The 16280-nt window shown below is 48.8% G+C and overlaps 1 protein-coding gene across 1 annotated transcript; it reads left to right on the plus strand.

Annotated features, from left to right (window-relative positions):
• Positions 1-1865: 1865 nt before the first annotated feature.
• On the plus strand, positions 1866-12132 carry LOC308260364 (cytochrome P450 1A2-like; the record flags this gene model as incomplete). Its single annotated transcript, XM_080691659.1, has 6 exons — positions 1866-2693; positions 3237-3357; positions 3781-3870; positions 4149-4272; positions 5125-5211; positions 11838-12132. The coding sequence occupies 6 exons, from the start codon at positions 1866-1868 to the stop codon at positions 12130-12132; spliced, it is 1545 nt and encodes a 514-aa protein (XP_080547785.1).
• Between the last annotated feature and the right edge of the window lie 4148 nt (positions 12133-16280).

Below are 16280 nucleotides of genomic sequence, written 5' to 3' on the forward strand. Positions count from 1 at the left end.
CTGTCCTGCCCTTGGAAGAAATGAGCTCCCTGTCCCAGACCCTGAAGGGAGCTGGGCATTCATCCCCAGGGCCCAGAATCCCTGCTGGCCTATCCCCAAATTGCTGTCCCTGACACAGAGTAGTAGGTGGGGCTGAGGGATGGTGGCTCAAAGCCAAGGGTTGATCTTTTTAACTTTGTTCAGTGATCCAACTCTGATATCAGGTGACCAGAACAGCTAGGCTACTCTGATAGGAGTGTTTTTTTTTTTTTTTTTTTTTTTTTTTTATAAAAGGCCCCCTTGTCTGCAGCCAGAAGCCCTCACAACTCCGCTGATCTCAAGCACCTGCTTCTACAGGTACCTTTCTGAACCCATTTTCCAATCTCTGCAATTCCCTGCCATGGATCCTGGGCACTAGTAGAGGTGGAGGGACAGGGACCCTGGAGTAGATACAGAAGGCTTGGGTCCTAGTCCTTGCTGCTAAGCCCTGGACTCAGTTCCTTTCTCTCTTGCATAGTAGGGATTGGAGCCGGGGGGATTCTACCACTGAGCTACATCACCAGCCAAACATACTTTAAAAAAAAGGGGGGTCTTACTAATTATCTGAAGGTCTGGATAAGGTACTGAGGGTGGCCCCAAACTTACAATTCTCCTGTCTCAGCCTGCCAAGTACTAGAGTTAAAGGTGTACACCTCATGCCCAGAAGTTTCTTTATTTTTAAATGAAAAGATTTCAATTAATCCATTTTTAAGAATCCCTTTACATCCCTTTACTTGGATTGGAGAGATGGGGAGGTAGTCCCCACCTGGCATGAAGTTAGTCCTAGTCCTGGCTGCAGCCCCCCTCAGCCTCCAAGTCTGTGAGGGGCTGGGGTCTTGTCCTTGGAGGAGGTGCCCCTCTTGTTATGAATAGTGCTATCGATCCAGGAGTGGTGGCACACACCTGTAATCCCAGTACTTGGGAGGCTGATAAAGGAGAATTGAAGGTTCAATTGTCAATCAACCTCAAAAACTTAGCAATACCTTCAGTAAGTTAGCGAGATTATGTTTTAAAACAAAAAATAAAAAGATCCGACGGTGTGCTCAGAGGTAGGTTGCCGCGAGGTTCAATTTCCAGGACCACCAAAGAGAAAGTCAGGTGTGGTAGCACATACCTGTATCCCAGTACCTAGGAGGCTGAGACAGGAGGACCAAAGGTTTGAGGCCAGCTTTGGCAATTTTGCAAGACCCTCAACCACTGAGCGAGACTCTGTTTCAAACTAAAAAGGGCTGAGAGTGTAGCTCACTGAATTCCCCTGGGTTCAACCCCCTCACCTCCCAGAAAAGAGTACTGTCAGGGGGCAGGGGCATCACAGGCCACTTTCATCAGGCCTGGGACCTCGGCCTCCTCAGTACTGCTGAGGCTCCCTGTTCCCTGGTATGTGGGAGGTATCAGCAGGAACCTGCACTGGTGGGGACCTTTCAGTACGATGTGAGCATACACCCCGTGCCTGGGTTTGCCGGGGCGGGGGCTGTCTTTGGCTTCTCCATGACATGGAGTGGTCAGTCGCCCTCACTGTAGCCTCAGATTTGAAAATTAAGAGGATGGGAGGGGGAGAAGCAGGGCCGCGAATTCAGCATCCAAGTTGGGAACACCGAGGCTAATTTCCAGCCTTCAGATTCTATAATGTCCTAAGGTGGGCCCTGGGGACCTGTGAAGGATGGACCTTAGTCTTTCTGCTGTCCAGCTAGGAGCCAAGCATAAAAACATCAGTTGTTACTAAATTAGAACATCAATGAAAGAATGAAAGAATGAAAGAATGAAAGAATGAATGAATGAATGAATGAATGGCTTCACCTCCATGATTAGCCTGGCCCCTCCTTCTTTTCCCCCATCAGTCCACAAGGATGGCGTCCTTGTCTCTTCCCCTGTCGACCACAGAGCTGCTCCTGGCTGCCACTATCTTCTGCCTGGTATTCTGGGCGGTCCGAGCCCCCAGGCGTCGGCTCCCCAAAGGCCTGAAGAGTCCACCAGGGCCCTGGGCTTGGCCCCTGATAGGGAACGTGCTGACGCTGGGGAAGAACCCGCACCTGGCACTGACCAAGCTGAGGCAGAAGTATGGCGACGTCTTGCAGATCCACATCGGCTCCACGCCCGTGGTGGTGCTGAGCGGCCTGGACACCATCCGCCAGGCCCTGGTGCGGCAGGGGGACGATTTCAAGGGCCGGCCCGACCTCTACAGCTTCACCCTTGTGATGGAGGGCCAGAGCATGACCTTCAACCCAGACTCCGGACCTGTGTGGGCTGCCCGCCGGCGCCTGGCCCAGGATTCCCTGAAGAGTTTCTCCATAGCCTCGGACCCGGCTTCCGCATCCTCCTGCTACCTGGAGGAGCACGTGAGCAGGGAGGCAGAGCAGCTAATCAGCAGGTTCCAGGAGCTGATGGCAGAGTCCGGGCGCTTTGACCCCTACGACCAGCTGGTGGTGGCGGTGGCCAAGGTCATTGGTTCCATGTGCTTCGGGAAGAACTTCCCCCAGAACAGTGAGGAGATGCTCAGAATCGTGCAGAGCAGCAGTGACTTCGTGGAGACAGCCTCCTCTGGGAATTCCGTGGACTTCTTCCCCATTCTTCGATACCTTCCCAACCCCGCCCTGCAGAGGTTCCGGGACTTCAATCGAAGGTTTGTGGGGTTCCTGCAGAAAATCATCCAGGAGCACTACCAAGACTTTGACAAGGTGAGCCAGCCTGGATACAGGGCATAAGGGGACACCTGCAGGCCAGGGTGTGCCCCCTGCACCCTGCTCCAAGGCGCCCACACAGCCCTTGTGCTGCCAAGGCATAAAAGGTTCTCTGAGCAGCTGAGTGACCTGGGGTCATCCCCTCCCCATTCTGGGGCCTCGTTCTTACAACCTCCCTGCTCCAAGCCCCCGAGAAGAAAAAGCTTGTGAATGGGGCCCTGGCAGATCCTGTAATGTGAGGTGTCATTATCAAGATGGGAAGGCTTTTGTTCTGCAAGAACCTGAACCCCAACAGAGACTAATCCCCAACTGCATGCCACTTACCTTTCCTGTTTTCACATCAGTCTCTTCCTCAAGAAACTCAACCCATGGGGTCCAATAACCAGTTAGGGAGGAAGGGTCATGTGGGCATGAGATGATACTTTAAGTCCATCCAGGGCCTCTATGAGGCTAGAAGCTAGGGGAGTTGCCCAGCCTCCAGGAATGCTCTAGGCAGAGTGGAGCAAGTCCAGCTTAGGCCTTTCATCTTGTGCCCCTCAGAACACTGTCCAGGACATCACAGGCGCCCTGTTCAAGCACAGCGAGAAGGGCTCCAAAGCCGATGGCAAACCTGTGCCCCAGGAGAAGATCATCAACCTCGTCAACGACATCTTTGGAGCAGGTAGGAGCCAGATTCCTGCCCACCTTCCATCAGTGCCTGCTGGTCACCCACACTCTCACCCAAATCCAAGTGCCAGCCACATGCCATCTGGGATCAGGGCACAGAGGCCTGGCCTGGGGTCTGAGCCCACGCTGTGCTACCAACTCCCAGTGGAAACTCGACCAAGTCCCTCTCTCTTTGGGGTTCTCTGCTACCCCGTGTGAATGTTAGAGTTCTCTGACCTGTTAATCTAGGCTCCTGTAATTCCAGCAGCTCATTATAAAGCCAGTGTCTCAAGTTTCTGTTAAAGAAACTTAGACTATGCCCTCTGGGAACTCGTGGGCTGGCACCAGAGAAACAAAAAGCTTGCCCTGCTCCTGGCAGGTGCTAGGAACATGCCCATTTCCTTCTTTTTATTCCCTCTCACTTCACTCTGCTGCCCAGGGTTCGACACGGTCACAACCGCCATCTCCTGGAGCCTTTTGCACCTTATAACAAAGCCGGAGATACAAAGGAAGATCCAGAAGGAGCTGGGTAGGTGGTGCCCCAACCCTCTGGCCAGAGAAGCTTCAGGGCCCCAGGGTGTTTGTTCAGGCTACAAATACCTGTTGTGTGCCTACTGTATGCAAGCCCTGGGGGTATAGCAGTGCACAGTCTTGCCCAGAATGCATCATTAGAAAGGGGATTTGTGGGATCTCAGACAAGTGAGTAGACATAGTCCCACACAGAGTGACTCATGGCATAACCGGGGACACAGATGCTGTGGAGTAAGCAGAGCAGCCCCTAAGTTCTGTCTGTCCTCTGTTCTGCAGACACAGTGATCGGCAGGACACGGCGACCCCGACTCTCTGACAGACCCCAGCTGCCCTATTTGGAGGCCTTCATCCTGGAGATCTTCCGATACACCTCCTTCGTGCCCTTCACCATCCCGCACAGGTGAGGCTTCTTATTCTGCACTCCCAAATCTTTGCCACGTTCCCTCCTTCACCTTCTCTTTTCCCAGATCTGGCTCAAGCCTGCATCTCCTTTCTGGACACAATATAGCTTCCTTACAGAGCCCCTCAGCCTCCTGTCTGCCTCATCTGGTCCAATCATGACCCAACCACCTGGTTTTCAGAACAAAATCACTCTTATGACCTCAGCTGTCACTCACCTCCACTCAGATTCCCTTCCCACAAGTCCCCTCTGCCCAGCCAGGTCATCCTGTCTGACCCTCAGAGGCATGATCTGTCCAGTCTCCAATTTTGCTTATGCTGGGCCTTCTTTTCCCGAAGGGACTTCTAGCTTATGCTGGATCTTCTCTTCCTGAAAGTCCTTCCACCCACTTCTCAGACTCCCAGAATCTTACAGTAATGCCTAAGGTCCAAGGTCAACTGTGGTCCCAGCTTCCTCTCCCAAAGCCTATTCTGACTCATCAGCTGTCACCTCAAGTCTTCTAGGACTTAGAGTCCTCAGCCCTTGGTGATAAGAGCCACTGAGCATTGGCTTCTTCCCACTTGTCCATCTAGTTATTCCTGGCTAAAAGGCTTGAGACCCCCCCCCCTCCCAGGGATGACCCAGGCCACCTGCTTCTTGGCTCCAGAGAAGTTTAGTAACACCTATTGAAATGGAAGAACAAGAGCTGAGGAAGAGGAAGGATAAATTCCCCTCTTTCTTGCCCTCATACTCCCTTTCACTGTGGAGAATGGGAACTGTGCTGGGCAGATAGTGGTGTGGGGTGGACAGAGAAACAAACTATGCCCCAGATTTCCATCCCCTGAACCTAACAGAGCCCTCTTCCCTCCACAGCACAACAAGAGACACATCGCTGAATGGCTTCCACATCCCCAAGGAGTGCTGTGTCTTTGTAAACCAGTGGCAGGTCAACCACGACCAGTGAGTACATTTCTCCCATGGGGAAATGTGTACCAATTCGGCAGACAGGAAGGGTCTTTGTCTTTCCTGGAATTGGTTACACACGCAGCAGGGCCTTCAACTGTTATATAGCCTATTCTAAGAGACAAAACTTAGATCTATGTCTTCCAAACTTCAGAGTACGCCAGGCGTGGTGGCGAACGCTTGTAATCCCCGTGCTTCTGAGGCAGAGACAGGAGGATCGCGCAGGTTCAAAGCCATCCGCGCTGGCTTAAGAGACACTGTTTCCAAATAAAAATATAAAAATAGGTCTGGGAGTGTAGCCCGGAAGTAGAAGGGCTTCCAGGTACCCCAGTACCACCAAAAACAAAAAAACTTCAGGGCACATAAGGATCGACTGGAAGCAGGTGTGGTGATGCACACCTGCACTCATATTAGTACTTGAGAGGTTGAGACATATCACAGGTATGAGGCCATTCTCATCAACTTAGCAAGGCCCTCAGCAACTTAGTGAGGTCCTGTTTCAATATGAAAAATAAAAGCCAGGCATGGTGGTACATGCTTAAAATCCCAGTACTTTGCAGTACTGGGAGACAGGAGGATCATGCAGGTTCAAAGCCAGTCTCAGCTACTTAGTGAGGCTCTCAGCAACTTAGTGAGACCCTGTTTCCAAATAACATACAAAATAGGTCTAGAAGCTGGGCACAGTGGTGCACGCTTGTAATTCCCGCGCTTGGGAGGCTGAGACAGGAGGATTGCGCAGGTTTGAAACCAGCCTCAGCTACTTAGTGATGCTCTCAGCAACTTAGTGAGACCCTGTTTCCAAATTAAAAAAATACAAAATAGGTCTGGAAGTGTAGTCCAAAGGTAGAAAGCCTCTGGGTTCCATCCCAGGCACCACAAAAAAATAAAATAAAATAATAAATAAATAAAATAGGTCTAGAAGTGTAGCCCAGAGATAGAAGGCCCCTGATTCCATCACTAGTACCACAAAATAATAAATAAATAAATAAATAAATAAATAAATAAATAAAACAGGATTAGGGGTTTGGCTCAGAAGTAGGATGTCCCTGGGTTCAATTCCCAGTACAACAACAACAAAAATAATAATAATAAAATAAAAAATTGGCCCCAAAAGTTGTTATAGATTATGCCCATCTTCCTGGGTACCACTCTGGTAGATAAGGATGAGTACATCAACTGATTCTAATGAGAATGGCCCAGAGACCTCTCTTTGGAAAACACACTTTAGCCTATATGTAGAGGAACCGAGAACTTTACCACCCAAACTGGGACAATTCTGAGTGTGAAAGCGCTATCAAGCTGGGCACAGTGTGCACACTTGTAATCCCAGGGACTTGGGAGGCTGAGGCAGGATTGGAATTTCGAGGCCAGCTGTTCCAGGACAGGCTTGGCAACTAAGACCCTGTCTCAAAATAAAAAGTAAAAAGGAATAGAGATATAACTCAGGAATTGAGTGTGCCCCTGGGTTCCACTCTCAGTACTGGGGAAAAAAAAGTGTTATCAATATTTGTATTATCAAGCTGTATGTGATGGTGCACACTTGTAATCTCAGCAGCATTCAGGAGCAGAGACAGAGGATCGCAGTTCGTGGACAGCCTCAGCTACTTAGTGAGGCCCTCCGTAACTTACTGAGACCCTGCTTCAAAATAATGAATAAAAACTAGGGCAAGTGGATGCAACTCAGAGGTCAAATGCCCCTGGGTTCCATCCCCGACCTGCAAAAAAAAAAAAAAAATTTAAAAATATATCTATTTATTTGTACTATCAATAATTGCTCTAAAGCAAAAAGCAGAAACCAAGGCATGTTGTTTTTCATTTTGTTTTGTTTTTTTTGTGTGTGCGTGCTGTCCTGAGGCTTGAACCCAAAGTCATTCTACTTCCAAGCTACATCCCCATCCATCCCTTTTTGTTTATTTATTTTTGTTGTTGTTGTTGTTTTGTAAGAAGGTCTCGCTAGGTTACTGAGATTCTCACTAAATTGCTGAGGCTGTCCTTGAACCTGTGATCCTCCTCTCTCAGCATCTCAAAATACTGGTATTATAGGCCTGCGCCACCACGCCTGGCTGAAACCAGGGCCTGCTGTTACACCTCCTTGCTAATGGCATATTTTGAGTAGAATGCAGATTAAACATGTTACCCTTTTGTTTTTGTTTTTGTTTTTTTACTGGGGATGGAACCCAGGGGCATTCTACCCCCAAGCTACACCCCCAGCTCTATTTTTTATTCTTTTTTTTGTGTGTGGTACTGGGGTTCCTGGAAACCCTTCTGCCTCGAGTTACACTCCCAGACCTATTTTTTATACTTTTTTATTTTATTTGGAAACAGGGTCTCATAAGCCAGCGCGGCTGGCTTCAAAACTGCGCGATCCTCCTGTCTCCGCCTCCCGAGTGCGGGGATTACAAGCGTGCGCCACCACGCCTGGCTTTTTTATTCTTTATTTTGAAATAGGGTTTCACTGAGTTGTAAAGGGCCTCCTCAAATGCCCCTGGGTTCCATTCCCAGTGCTGCGAGGGGAAAAAAAGGGGGCCTTGTCACTAAGTACTCAGGCTGTCTGTGAACCACGGTCCTCCTGTTTCAGACTTCCAAATGCTGGGGTTACAAGCGTGCACTACCATGCCCAGCTCATGTTATCCTTTTTAAGAAAAAATGTTTTAGATAAAGAATTGTTTTTTCAAATAAATTATTATTAAAAAGCACTAACTTCAGCCAGGCTCGGTGGTGCACACCTGTAATCCCAGTATTTACGAGGCTCTGACAGGAGGATCACAGATTCAAGGACAGCCTTAGACACATAACAACTCTCAGCAACCTAGCAAGACTCTGTTCCCAAACAAAAAATAAAAAAGGCTGGAGGTGTAGCTCAGAGGTAGAATACCCTAGAATCACTCCCCAGTAACACACACACACACACACACACACACACACACACACACAATAATGAAGAAAAGGATGAGGAGAAGGACGAAGAGGAGGAGAATGAGAATAAGGAGGAGGAGGAGGAGAAGGAGGAGGAGGAGGAGGAGGAGGAGGAGGAGGAGGAGGAGGAAGAGTGTACTGGTATTGGGAAGAGAGTTTAAAAAGTATTAATGTATCAGTCCTGGGAAAGATGTCCAACCTTGAAACATATCGTCTTTACTAAGAAAGCCAGGGTTAGCCAACATGTCCTTGCATTCCTAAGAACAATTTAACACATTGTGGGGGAAAAGACGAAATGTAAAAGCCTGTGTTTGAAGACAGAGATGCCTCCCCCTCCGGCCATAAATCTGGGTCTGTGTTTGGAGACAGAGATGTCTCCCCCTTTCAGGCCATAAACCCAGCTGGAGAGATAACAGAAGCAGAGCAGGGGCTGGCGATAAGGTGTAACATGATCTCCAAAAATCAAAGGGACCTGCTGGACTTAGACAGGATAAATATTCAGTGAACTGGAGTTTGTTGGCATTTTCGTTCGAATTGCCCCCCTGTGTCTCCTCCGGCACAGGGCTGTGACTATCTCTATATTTCTATCTTTTAATAAACTTCTTTAAATCTGCAGCAGCTGTCCAAGCGATGAATACTTATTCTTAGCTTAGGACAAGAATCCACGGTTTTTCTGTTTGTCTCTGTGTGTCTGGTGGTGGGGGGATTATTTCACACCACACACCTTTCCCCCCCCAACCTATCCCCCTGCAACATATTTGGCGCCCACGCGGGGCTATCTACAGCTGCAGGTGACTCCAGCCGACGGTGGTTCTAAAGCCACTGCATCTTGAAGGTCAGTAACCTTCCCTAAAATGGGACCAGATCTCAGAGGATGACTGGATTGCCGGCGCCAATGAGCTCTCTGGAACCATGGAGACCCCCCTGCCACGGCCTAGCTACGGCAGAATCTCCAGGGGAAGGGAAAATTTCCCATTAAATAGTGTAGGGGACGATAGAGGACTGAGAACCTCCTCCCGGCCTACTACAAGGCTTAGTGGCGGCCAGTACGCGATCTGAGATCCGCACCCTACGGGGGTAAGATCTTTGCTGCCTATGCCTACGTAGGGGGTGCAGGGCCAGTGCTTGGTCCTTATTGAGGCTTCTCGGAAACCGCTATTGTCTTGTCAGGCCCAATGAGTGCCCATTTATTAGGCCCACATCACGGATGGGACACGGTTAAAATCCCTATACAAAGTGAAATCTAAAATGCCCATGGCCCACCTTGAGAAAGATTTCCAAACAAGAGACCCAAGCTAGGGGATGGTAGTTTTTTTTTGTAATTTGAAACAGATTCTAGGAAGATAAGCTAGCGCGTTTGTTTTTAGAGACGACATCTAGGTAACGTTGTCATTGGCAACTGGAGCCACGTGTAATAGTCTTAAATTTCAGAGCATGAAGGGTTAAGCTTTTTCAAGAGGTCAAAAAGAAAAGTTTCAGTCAGGCAAGTCTGCTAGGTGACGGCCGCACTCAGCAGAAATTGTTTGACATTCAACAGGCAGGGAAAGCTCAATTTGCATGGAAAAGCCCTCCGAGGAGGCGCCTCAAAGAAAGGCAACGCCCAGCCGCTGGCCGGCATGGGGATTTTAGGCCTTGCATGAGTGAAGTGAATACAGGAAAACACAGTAGGAAGACCATTTTTTTTGGTGAAAAATGGCAGTAGACACCCCATCGGGAAAAGGGGGGCACTGTGAAAGTGCGGGAAATGGAACAGGAGTAAGGGGGCTAAATCTCCATATCCATTTCGGTTGGTGGAAAGTACTGCCCCGTGCTTCTCCACGGACGGGACAGCTGGACGTCCACAGCTGTACCCATGGCTTTAGGATAGGAAGTCTCATCAAACAGAGAACGGACCAAGCAGCTCGATCGGACAGGGGAAAGGGTGGCAAAGCCTCTTCCCATTTAAGACCCTCCCGGTGGGCAGCAAAGCGTGGGAAATGAGGCCACCCTCTAGGCCCCCACTTTCACACGGTGCAGGGTCAGAAGGACAACCTTCTGCGCACCATATGCTTCTCTGTCGTAAAATGAGATTCCAAGCATGTCCTAAACGCTGGGATTTTCGGTTTGAGTGCACAGCTCTGGGGGAGGAGGGGACAACCTCCGCTCAGACAGGACACTAAACCACACCCTTTTCCCTCTCAGATGGGTTCCCAGCACTCCAAGGTGGAATCTGGATCTCCACTCGCATGTGTTCTCCAAAATTGGGAGAAGTGTGACCCTAAGATGCTAAAGAAGAAAGCTCTCATATTTTTTTATGCACCCAAGTATGGCCGCAGTACGCGCTAGGGGACGAAGACACGTGGCCCCCACAGGGAAGTTTCAATTACAAGATTTTAAGGCAATTGGACCTATTTTGTAGAAAAGAGGGTAAATGGACAGAGATAGCTTATCTTCAAGTGTTTCTCTACTTACGGGAACACCCAGAGTTACTTAAAAGGTGCAAGGTTGAGGCTATTGTGGCAGCTTTGGCTAAAACAGAATCTAAAGCACAAATGGGACAGAACAATCAGGAAGAGGGCCTTATAGGAGCTACAGGACCCCCTCTCATGCCCAAGGGATCAAACCAGACGAAGGCCCCTCCACCTCAGGGTAGCAACTCTGATATGCGGGAGACCCAGGGGGTGCCCTAGGCTCAGGGGCAAGGAGGAATGTTTCCTCTTGTAACGATAGGAGGGGGGAGAAACGGTCGAAGCGAGTCCATCAGCCTTTCTCGCTAGCAGAATTGAAAGAAATTAAAAAGGATTTGGGAAATTATACTACTGACCCGGACCAATATATAAAGGTATTCAAATTACTCAGTTCACTGTATGATCTTACTTGGAGATCATGTTACACCTTATCGCCAGCCCCTGCTCTGCTTCTGTTATCTCTCCAGCTGGGTTTATGGCCTGAAAGGGGGAGACATCTCTGTCTCCAAACACAGACCCAGATTTATGGCCGGAGGGGGAGGCATCTCTGTCTTCAAACACAGGCTTTTACATTTCGTCTTTTCCCCCACAATGTGTTAAATTGTTCTTAGGAATGCAAGGACATGTTGGCTAACCCTGGCTTTCTTAGTAAAGACGATATGTTTCAAGGTTGGACATCTTTCCCAGGACTGATACATTAATACTTTTTAAACTCTCTTCCCAATACCAGTACAAAGAGGAGGAGAAAATAAAAAAGTTTCAAGCTACTTGCAAAGCCACTTGAGGTAGAACACACCTGAAATCCCAGTACTTGGGAGACTGAGATAAAGAGGATTGCAGGTTTGAAGCCAGCCTCAACAACGTAGCGAGGCCCTCAACAACCAACTTAGTGAGACCATGTTTCAAAAAAAATAAAAATAAAAATCATGGGCATGTAACTCAGAGGTAGAATGACTCTGGGATCAATCTCCAGTAACCCCCACAAATAAAAAGAACCAGGGGTAAAGCTCAGCGATAGAATATCTTTGAGTGTGATCCCTGTATGACAAACAAATAAACAAAAAGAAATAAGAAAAGAGAGAGAAAGAGAGAGAGAGAGAGGACCAAAGCTCAGTTTTGTCCTCTCCTCACAAAGCTCTCATTGCCCTCAACCTGTTCTACCACTGTGCTCTCAACAGAAGTCTGTCCAGAGTCTCCCCTACCACTTACCCCCAGGGCCTCCCCAGCCCAGGGCGCCCATGTCTTTGGTTTCTGTTGCAGGGCGCTGTGGGGGGACCCCTTTGAGTTCCGTCCAGAGCGGTTCCTCACTGCCCAGAACACCGCCATCAACAAGACCTTGAGTGAGAAGGTGATGCTCTTTGGCCTGGGCAAGCGCAGGTGCATCGGGGAGATCCCCGCCAGGTGGGAGGTCTTCCTCTTCCTCAGCATCCTGCTGCAGCAACTGGAGTTCAGCGTGCCAGCAGGCGTGAAGGTGGACATGACCCCCATCTACGGGCTGACCATGAAGCATCCCCGCTGCAAACAAGTCCAGGCTCGGCTGCGCTACTCCGAGTAAAGAAGGCACCATTCTAAAGCAGGGGAGGGGCCCAGTCCTGGGGCCTTAGCCCTTGTCTCTTTTCTTCTTAAAAAAACAGCTTTCTTCAGTCTCAGAGGCCCTATGCAACTTAGTGAGACCCTGTTTCAAAATAAGAAGTAAAAAATAGGTCTGGGGGTGTAGCTCGAGGGAGAATGCCCGTGGGTTCCATCCCCAGTACAGCAAAATAAACAAACAAATAAATAAAATAAAACAGCTTTCTTGAGACACCATTCTTATTTGATTCACCCCTTTCAGAATATTCAAGAGCTGCAAAACCTTGGCAATTGATCACCGCAGCCTGTTACCCTCCCCCCAAGACCCTACACCCATTATCATCCAATGGGTGGTTCAAGGACCTTGGCCAGAGCTGAACACCCGGTGCCCGGGCAAAGTTTACATGCCTTTGCGTGAGAAGCTCTTTGGCTAGGATTCCCTAGTGATCGATACTGGGCACCTAGGGAGGAGGCAGCCGGGAGGCAAGAGAGCTTCCTGGGCTAGAGGATGCAGATGGCTGAGGGCCTTGGGTCTCTGCTAGCAGAGTCACCCATCCTGGGCCTTCCCTTGCCTTACTGAAGGCTCTGTGGTGAGGGACAGTAAACAAGCAAGACTCCAAACACACTCCCACCCCGTGGTGGAGCCACACCCCAAACAGAGCCTTTGCTGAGGCCCAAGACGCAATGGGAGTCAGAGAAGCCTGAGGACAGGGCAGGAGTGTTTCAGGGAGTCTGGAGGGGGAGAGCTAGAGGAGTCCTGGAGTGGAGGAGCATAGGAAGGGCGCCCCTAGCCAGGCATGGTGGTGCATACCTGTAACCCTGGTACCTAGGAGGCTGAGACAGGAGCATTGCAGGTTCTCAGCAACTTAGCAAGACCTGTTTCAAAATAAATTAGGCTATGCCGGGCGTGGTGGTGCATGCTTGTAATCCCTGCGCTTGAGAGGCGGAGACAAGAGATCACGCAGGTTTGAAGCCAGCAGCGTTGGCTTAGGAGACCCTGTTTCCAAATTTTAAAAAAAGTATAAAATAGTTCTGGGAGTGTAGCCCGGAAGTAGAAGGGTTTCCAGGAACCCCAGTACCACCAATAAATAAATAAATAAATAAATAAATAAATAAATAAATAAATAAAATAGGCTGGGGTGTGGCTTGGGGGCAGGATGCCCCTGGGTTCGACACCCAGGAAGAGAAAGGAAAGGAAAAGAAAAGAAAAGAAGGAGCAAGCGACAAAATCTGGAGCTGCCAGTGGCTGTATATATTTTTAAGCCACTGAGAGGAGAAAGAAAGGGAAGGATTGGATGACATTATGCACTAGATCTTGTTACACCTGAAGGCAGTGAAATCACCCACAGAGCTTCCCTGCTGTATGAACCATTCACCACCACTTCTCCCTTCCCCTCCTTTTCCTTCTTCACCGCTGCCTCTTCCTCTCTTCTCTCACCTCCTTTCCCTCTTCTAGTGTGAGTTGGGCGAGTTGTATGTTTTGAGAACACACAACTGTAAGAATTATAACCCAAACCTGCCATCCAGGACTTGTTCCAGCAGAGCTGAGCAGCTCAGCCTTGGCGCTTGCATGGCCCAGGAAGACCTCGCAGGTTGGACAGAGTCCTAAGAAGTTACTCCTGCCTGATGCCCCCTGCTCTGCCCCCTCCAGACTGCTGTTGGAAGGCAACTATATCTCAGAAGCCATGATGCTGTTGTGTTGTTGGTGGCCAGTGCCCACGGAGAACTGCTGTGCGTGGCAGGGTCTGCGAGGCCTGTTACCCTGCAGTTCCTCCTGCTGTCCCAGCAGGCTGGGGTCAGAGCACCCTCCATGTTGGCAGAAGGCTGGCTGGCTGGGCCTGACCTGGGCCATAATTTTATTCGTAAAAGGGACACACAAACTGGTTATGGTGTATGATGATAACTACCTGTACTCCTAGTACTTTGAGGCTGAGACAGGAGGATTGCAGGTTCAAGATCTTGTTTGAAAATAAAAATAAAATAGGGCTGGGAGTCTGGGGATGTAGCTCAGCGATAGAAAGCCCATGGGTTCAATCCCCAGTACAAGAAACAAACAAACAAACAGGCTTACTGACACATGCTAAACCATGTGTGAACTTTTTTAAAAATTATGTTAAGAGAAGGAAACCAGTCACAGCCCACTTATTGTATAATTTATTTTTCTAAAACATACAGAAGAGGCAAATCTATAGAGTCAGAAAATAGATTAGTAGTTTCCCAGGGCTGGTGGGGTAGGAGAGGCGATTTGGAACAGTCATCAAATGATAATGTGTGTGGGGCCTTGGGGGGGAGGTAACAGAATGTCCCTGGTTTCCACCCCCAGTACCGCAAAAAAAAAAAAATAATAATAATAATAATAAATAGAGCTAGGGTATATAGCTTGGAGGTAGAATGCCCCTGGTTTCCATCTCCAGTAACAAAGAAAAAAAAATTAGGCCGGGCGTGGTGGCACACGCTTGTAATCCCAGCATTCGGGAGGCTGAGACTGGAGAATTGCTGTTCACAGACAGCCTCAGCTACTTAGGCCCTTAGCAACTTAATGAGACCCTGTTTCAAAATAAAGAATAAAAAATAGGGCTAGGGAAGTACCTCAGAGGTAGAATGTCCCTGGGTTCCATCCCCAGACACACACACACACACACACACACACACACACACACACACGTACGCGTGCGCGCACACACACACGCACACACACACACACAATTTTTTTAGAAAAAGCTGGATGCCGGGCATGGTGGCGCATGCTTGTAATCCCAGCTCTTGGGAGGCTGAGACAGGAGGATCGCACAGGTTCTTAGCCAGCCTCAGCTACTTAGTGAGGCTCTCAACAAGTTAGTGAGACCCTGTTTCCAAATAAAATATAAAAATTAGGTCTGGGAGTATGGCCCAGAGGTAGAAAAGCCCCTGGCTTCCACGCTTAGTACCAAAATAAAATAAAATAAAAAGCTAGGTGTAGTGGCACACACTTATAATTTCAGCATTTGGGAGGCTGAGACAGGAGGACCGGCCTCAGCTACTTAGAGAGGCCCTTTACAACTCAGTGAGACCCTGTTTCAAAATAAAGAATAAAAAAAGGGCTGGAGGTGTACATCGGAGGTAGAATGCCTCTGGGTTCAACCCCCAAAAAGAAAAAGAAAACAGCTCAGAGCTTCACCCACATACAATCTCAGTAGTTGGGAGGCTGAGACAGGACAATCACAGGTTCAAGGCAAGTCTTGGCAATTTAGTGAGACCTTCAACAACTTTGTGAAACCCTGTTTCAAAATAAAAAATAAGCCTGACATGTTGGGGCACGCTTGTAATCTCAGCATTCGGGAGGCTGAGACCGGAGGATCGCGGTTTGCAGACAGCCTCAAGTAGTTAGGCTCTCCACAACTTAGACCCCGTTTCAAAATAAAAAAAATAAAAAATAAAAAATAGGGTGTAGCTCAGAGGTTGAATGCCCCTGGGTTCAATCTCCAGTGTATATCTAGTCTGCCTGCCTGCCTGTCTGTTCTGTCTGTCTGTCTGTCTCTCCCTCTCCCTCTCACACACACACAAATAATAAATAAAAAATAAGAAGGGTTGGGTATAGTTCATAGCTAAAATGCTCCTAAGTTCCAATTCCTAGTTCTAAAAACAGAAAGAAAAAAAAAAGGCAAGCTCAACCTTGCCCTCAGCCTTCACGTGGCCCCAAGGTTGAGCCTCCTGAAAAATTAGAGAACTGTCACTCTCTATCCCAAAACAAGTCACCCCTTCTCTGAAGGGCACTGTAACACTGAGTGTGATGGTCTGGCTACTTTTACCCTCAGGATGAGCTCTCTCCTAGGATTCCCTTGGTTCCTCTACAAATAAATCCAGGCACCAGGGTACCCTTCACTCAGATCTGCCCAGTAAATCTCATCATAAAGCAATTTTCTCCCCACGTAAGGATTTTCCAGTTGGCAACGGCGTCTGAAGATGGAACAGACTGTTTGAAAACAGTAGTGGGCGCACCGTCTGGGTGGGGGAAACCAAGCAGGCTGGATTTCCCTAGACCATAGTAAACACAGCTACAGAAAGGCTCAGCCCAGGAGTTTACCTGCATCTTCTCCCTGTAGCTGGCTCCTGTCCCTGAGAGGGGGCTGCTGCCTCTGGAGATGCTCTCTTCTA

The sequence above is a fragment of the Muscardinus avellanarius genome (assembly GCF_963383645.1).
Source record: "Muscardinus avellanarius genome assembly, chromosome: 3".
NCBI classification, from domain to species: Eukaryota; Metazoa; Chordata; class Mammalia; order Rodentia; family Gliridae; genus Muscardinus; species Muscardinus avellanarius.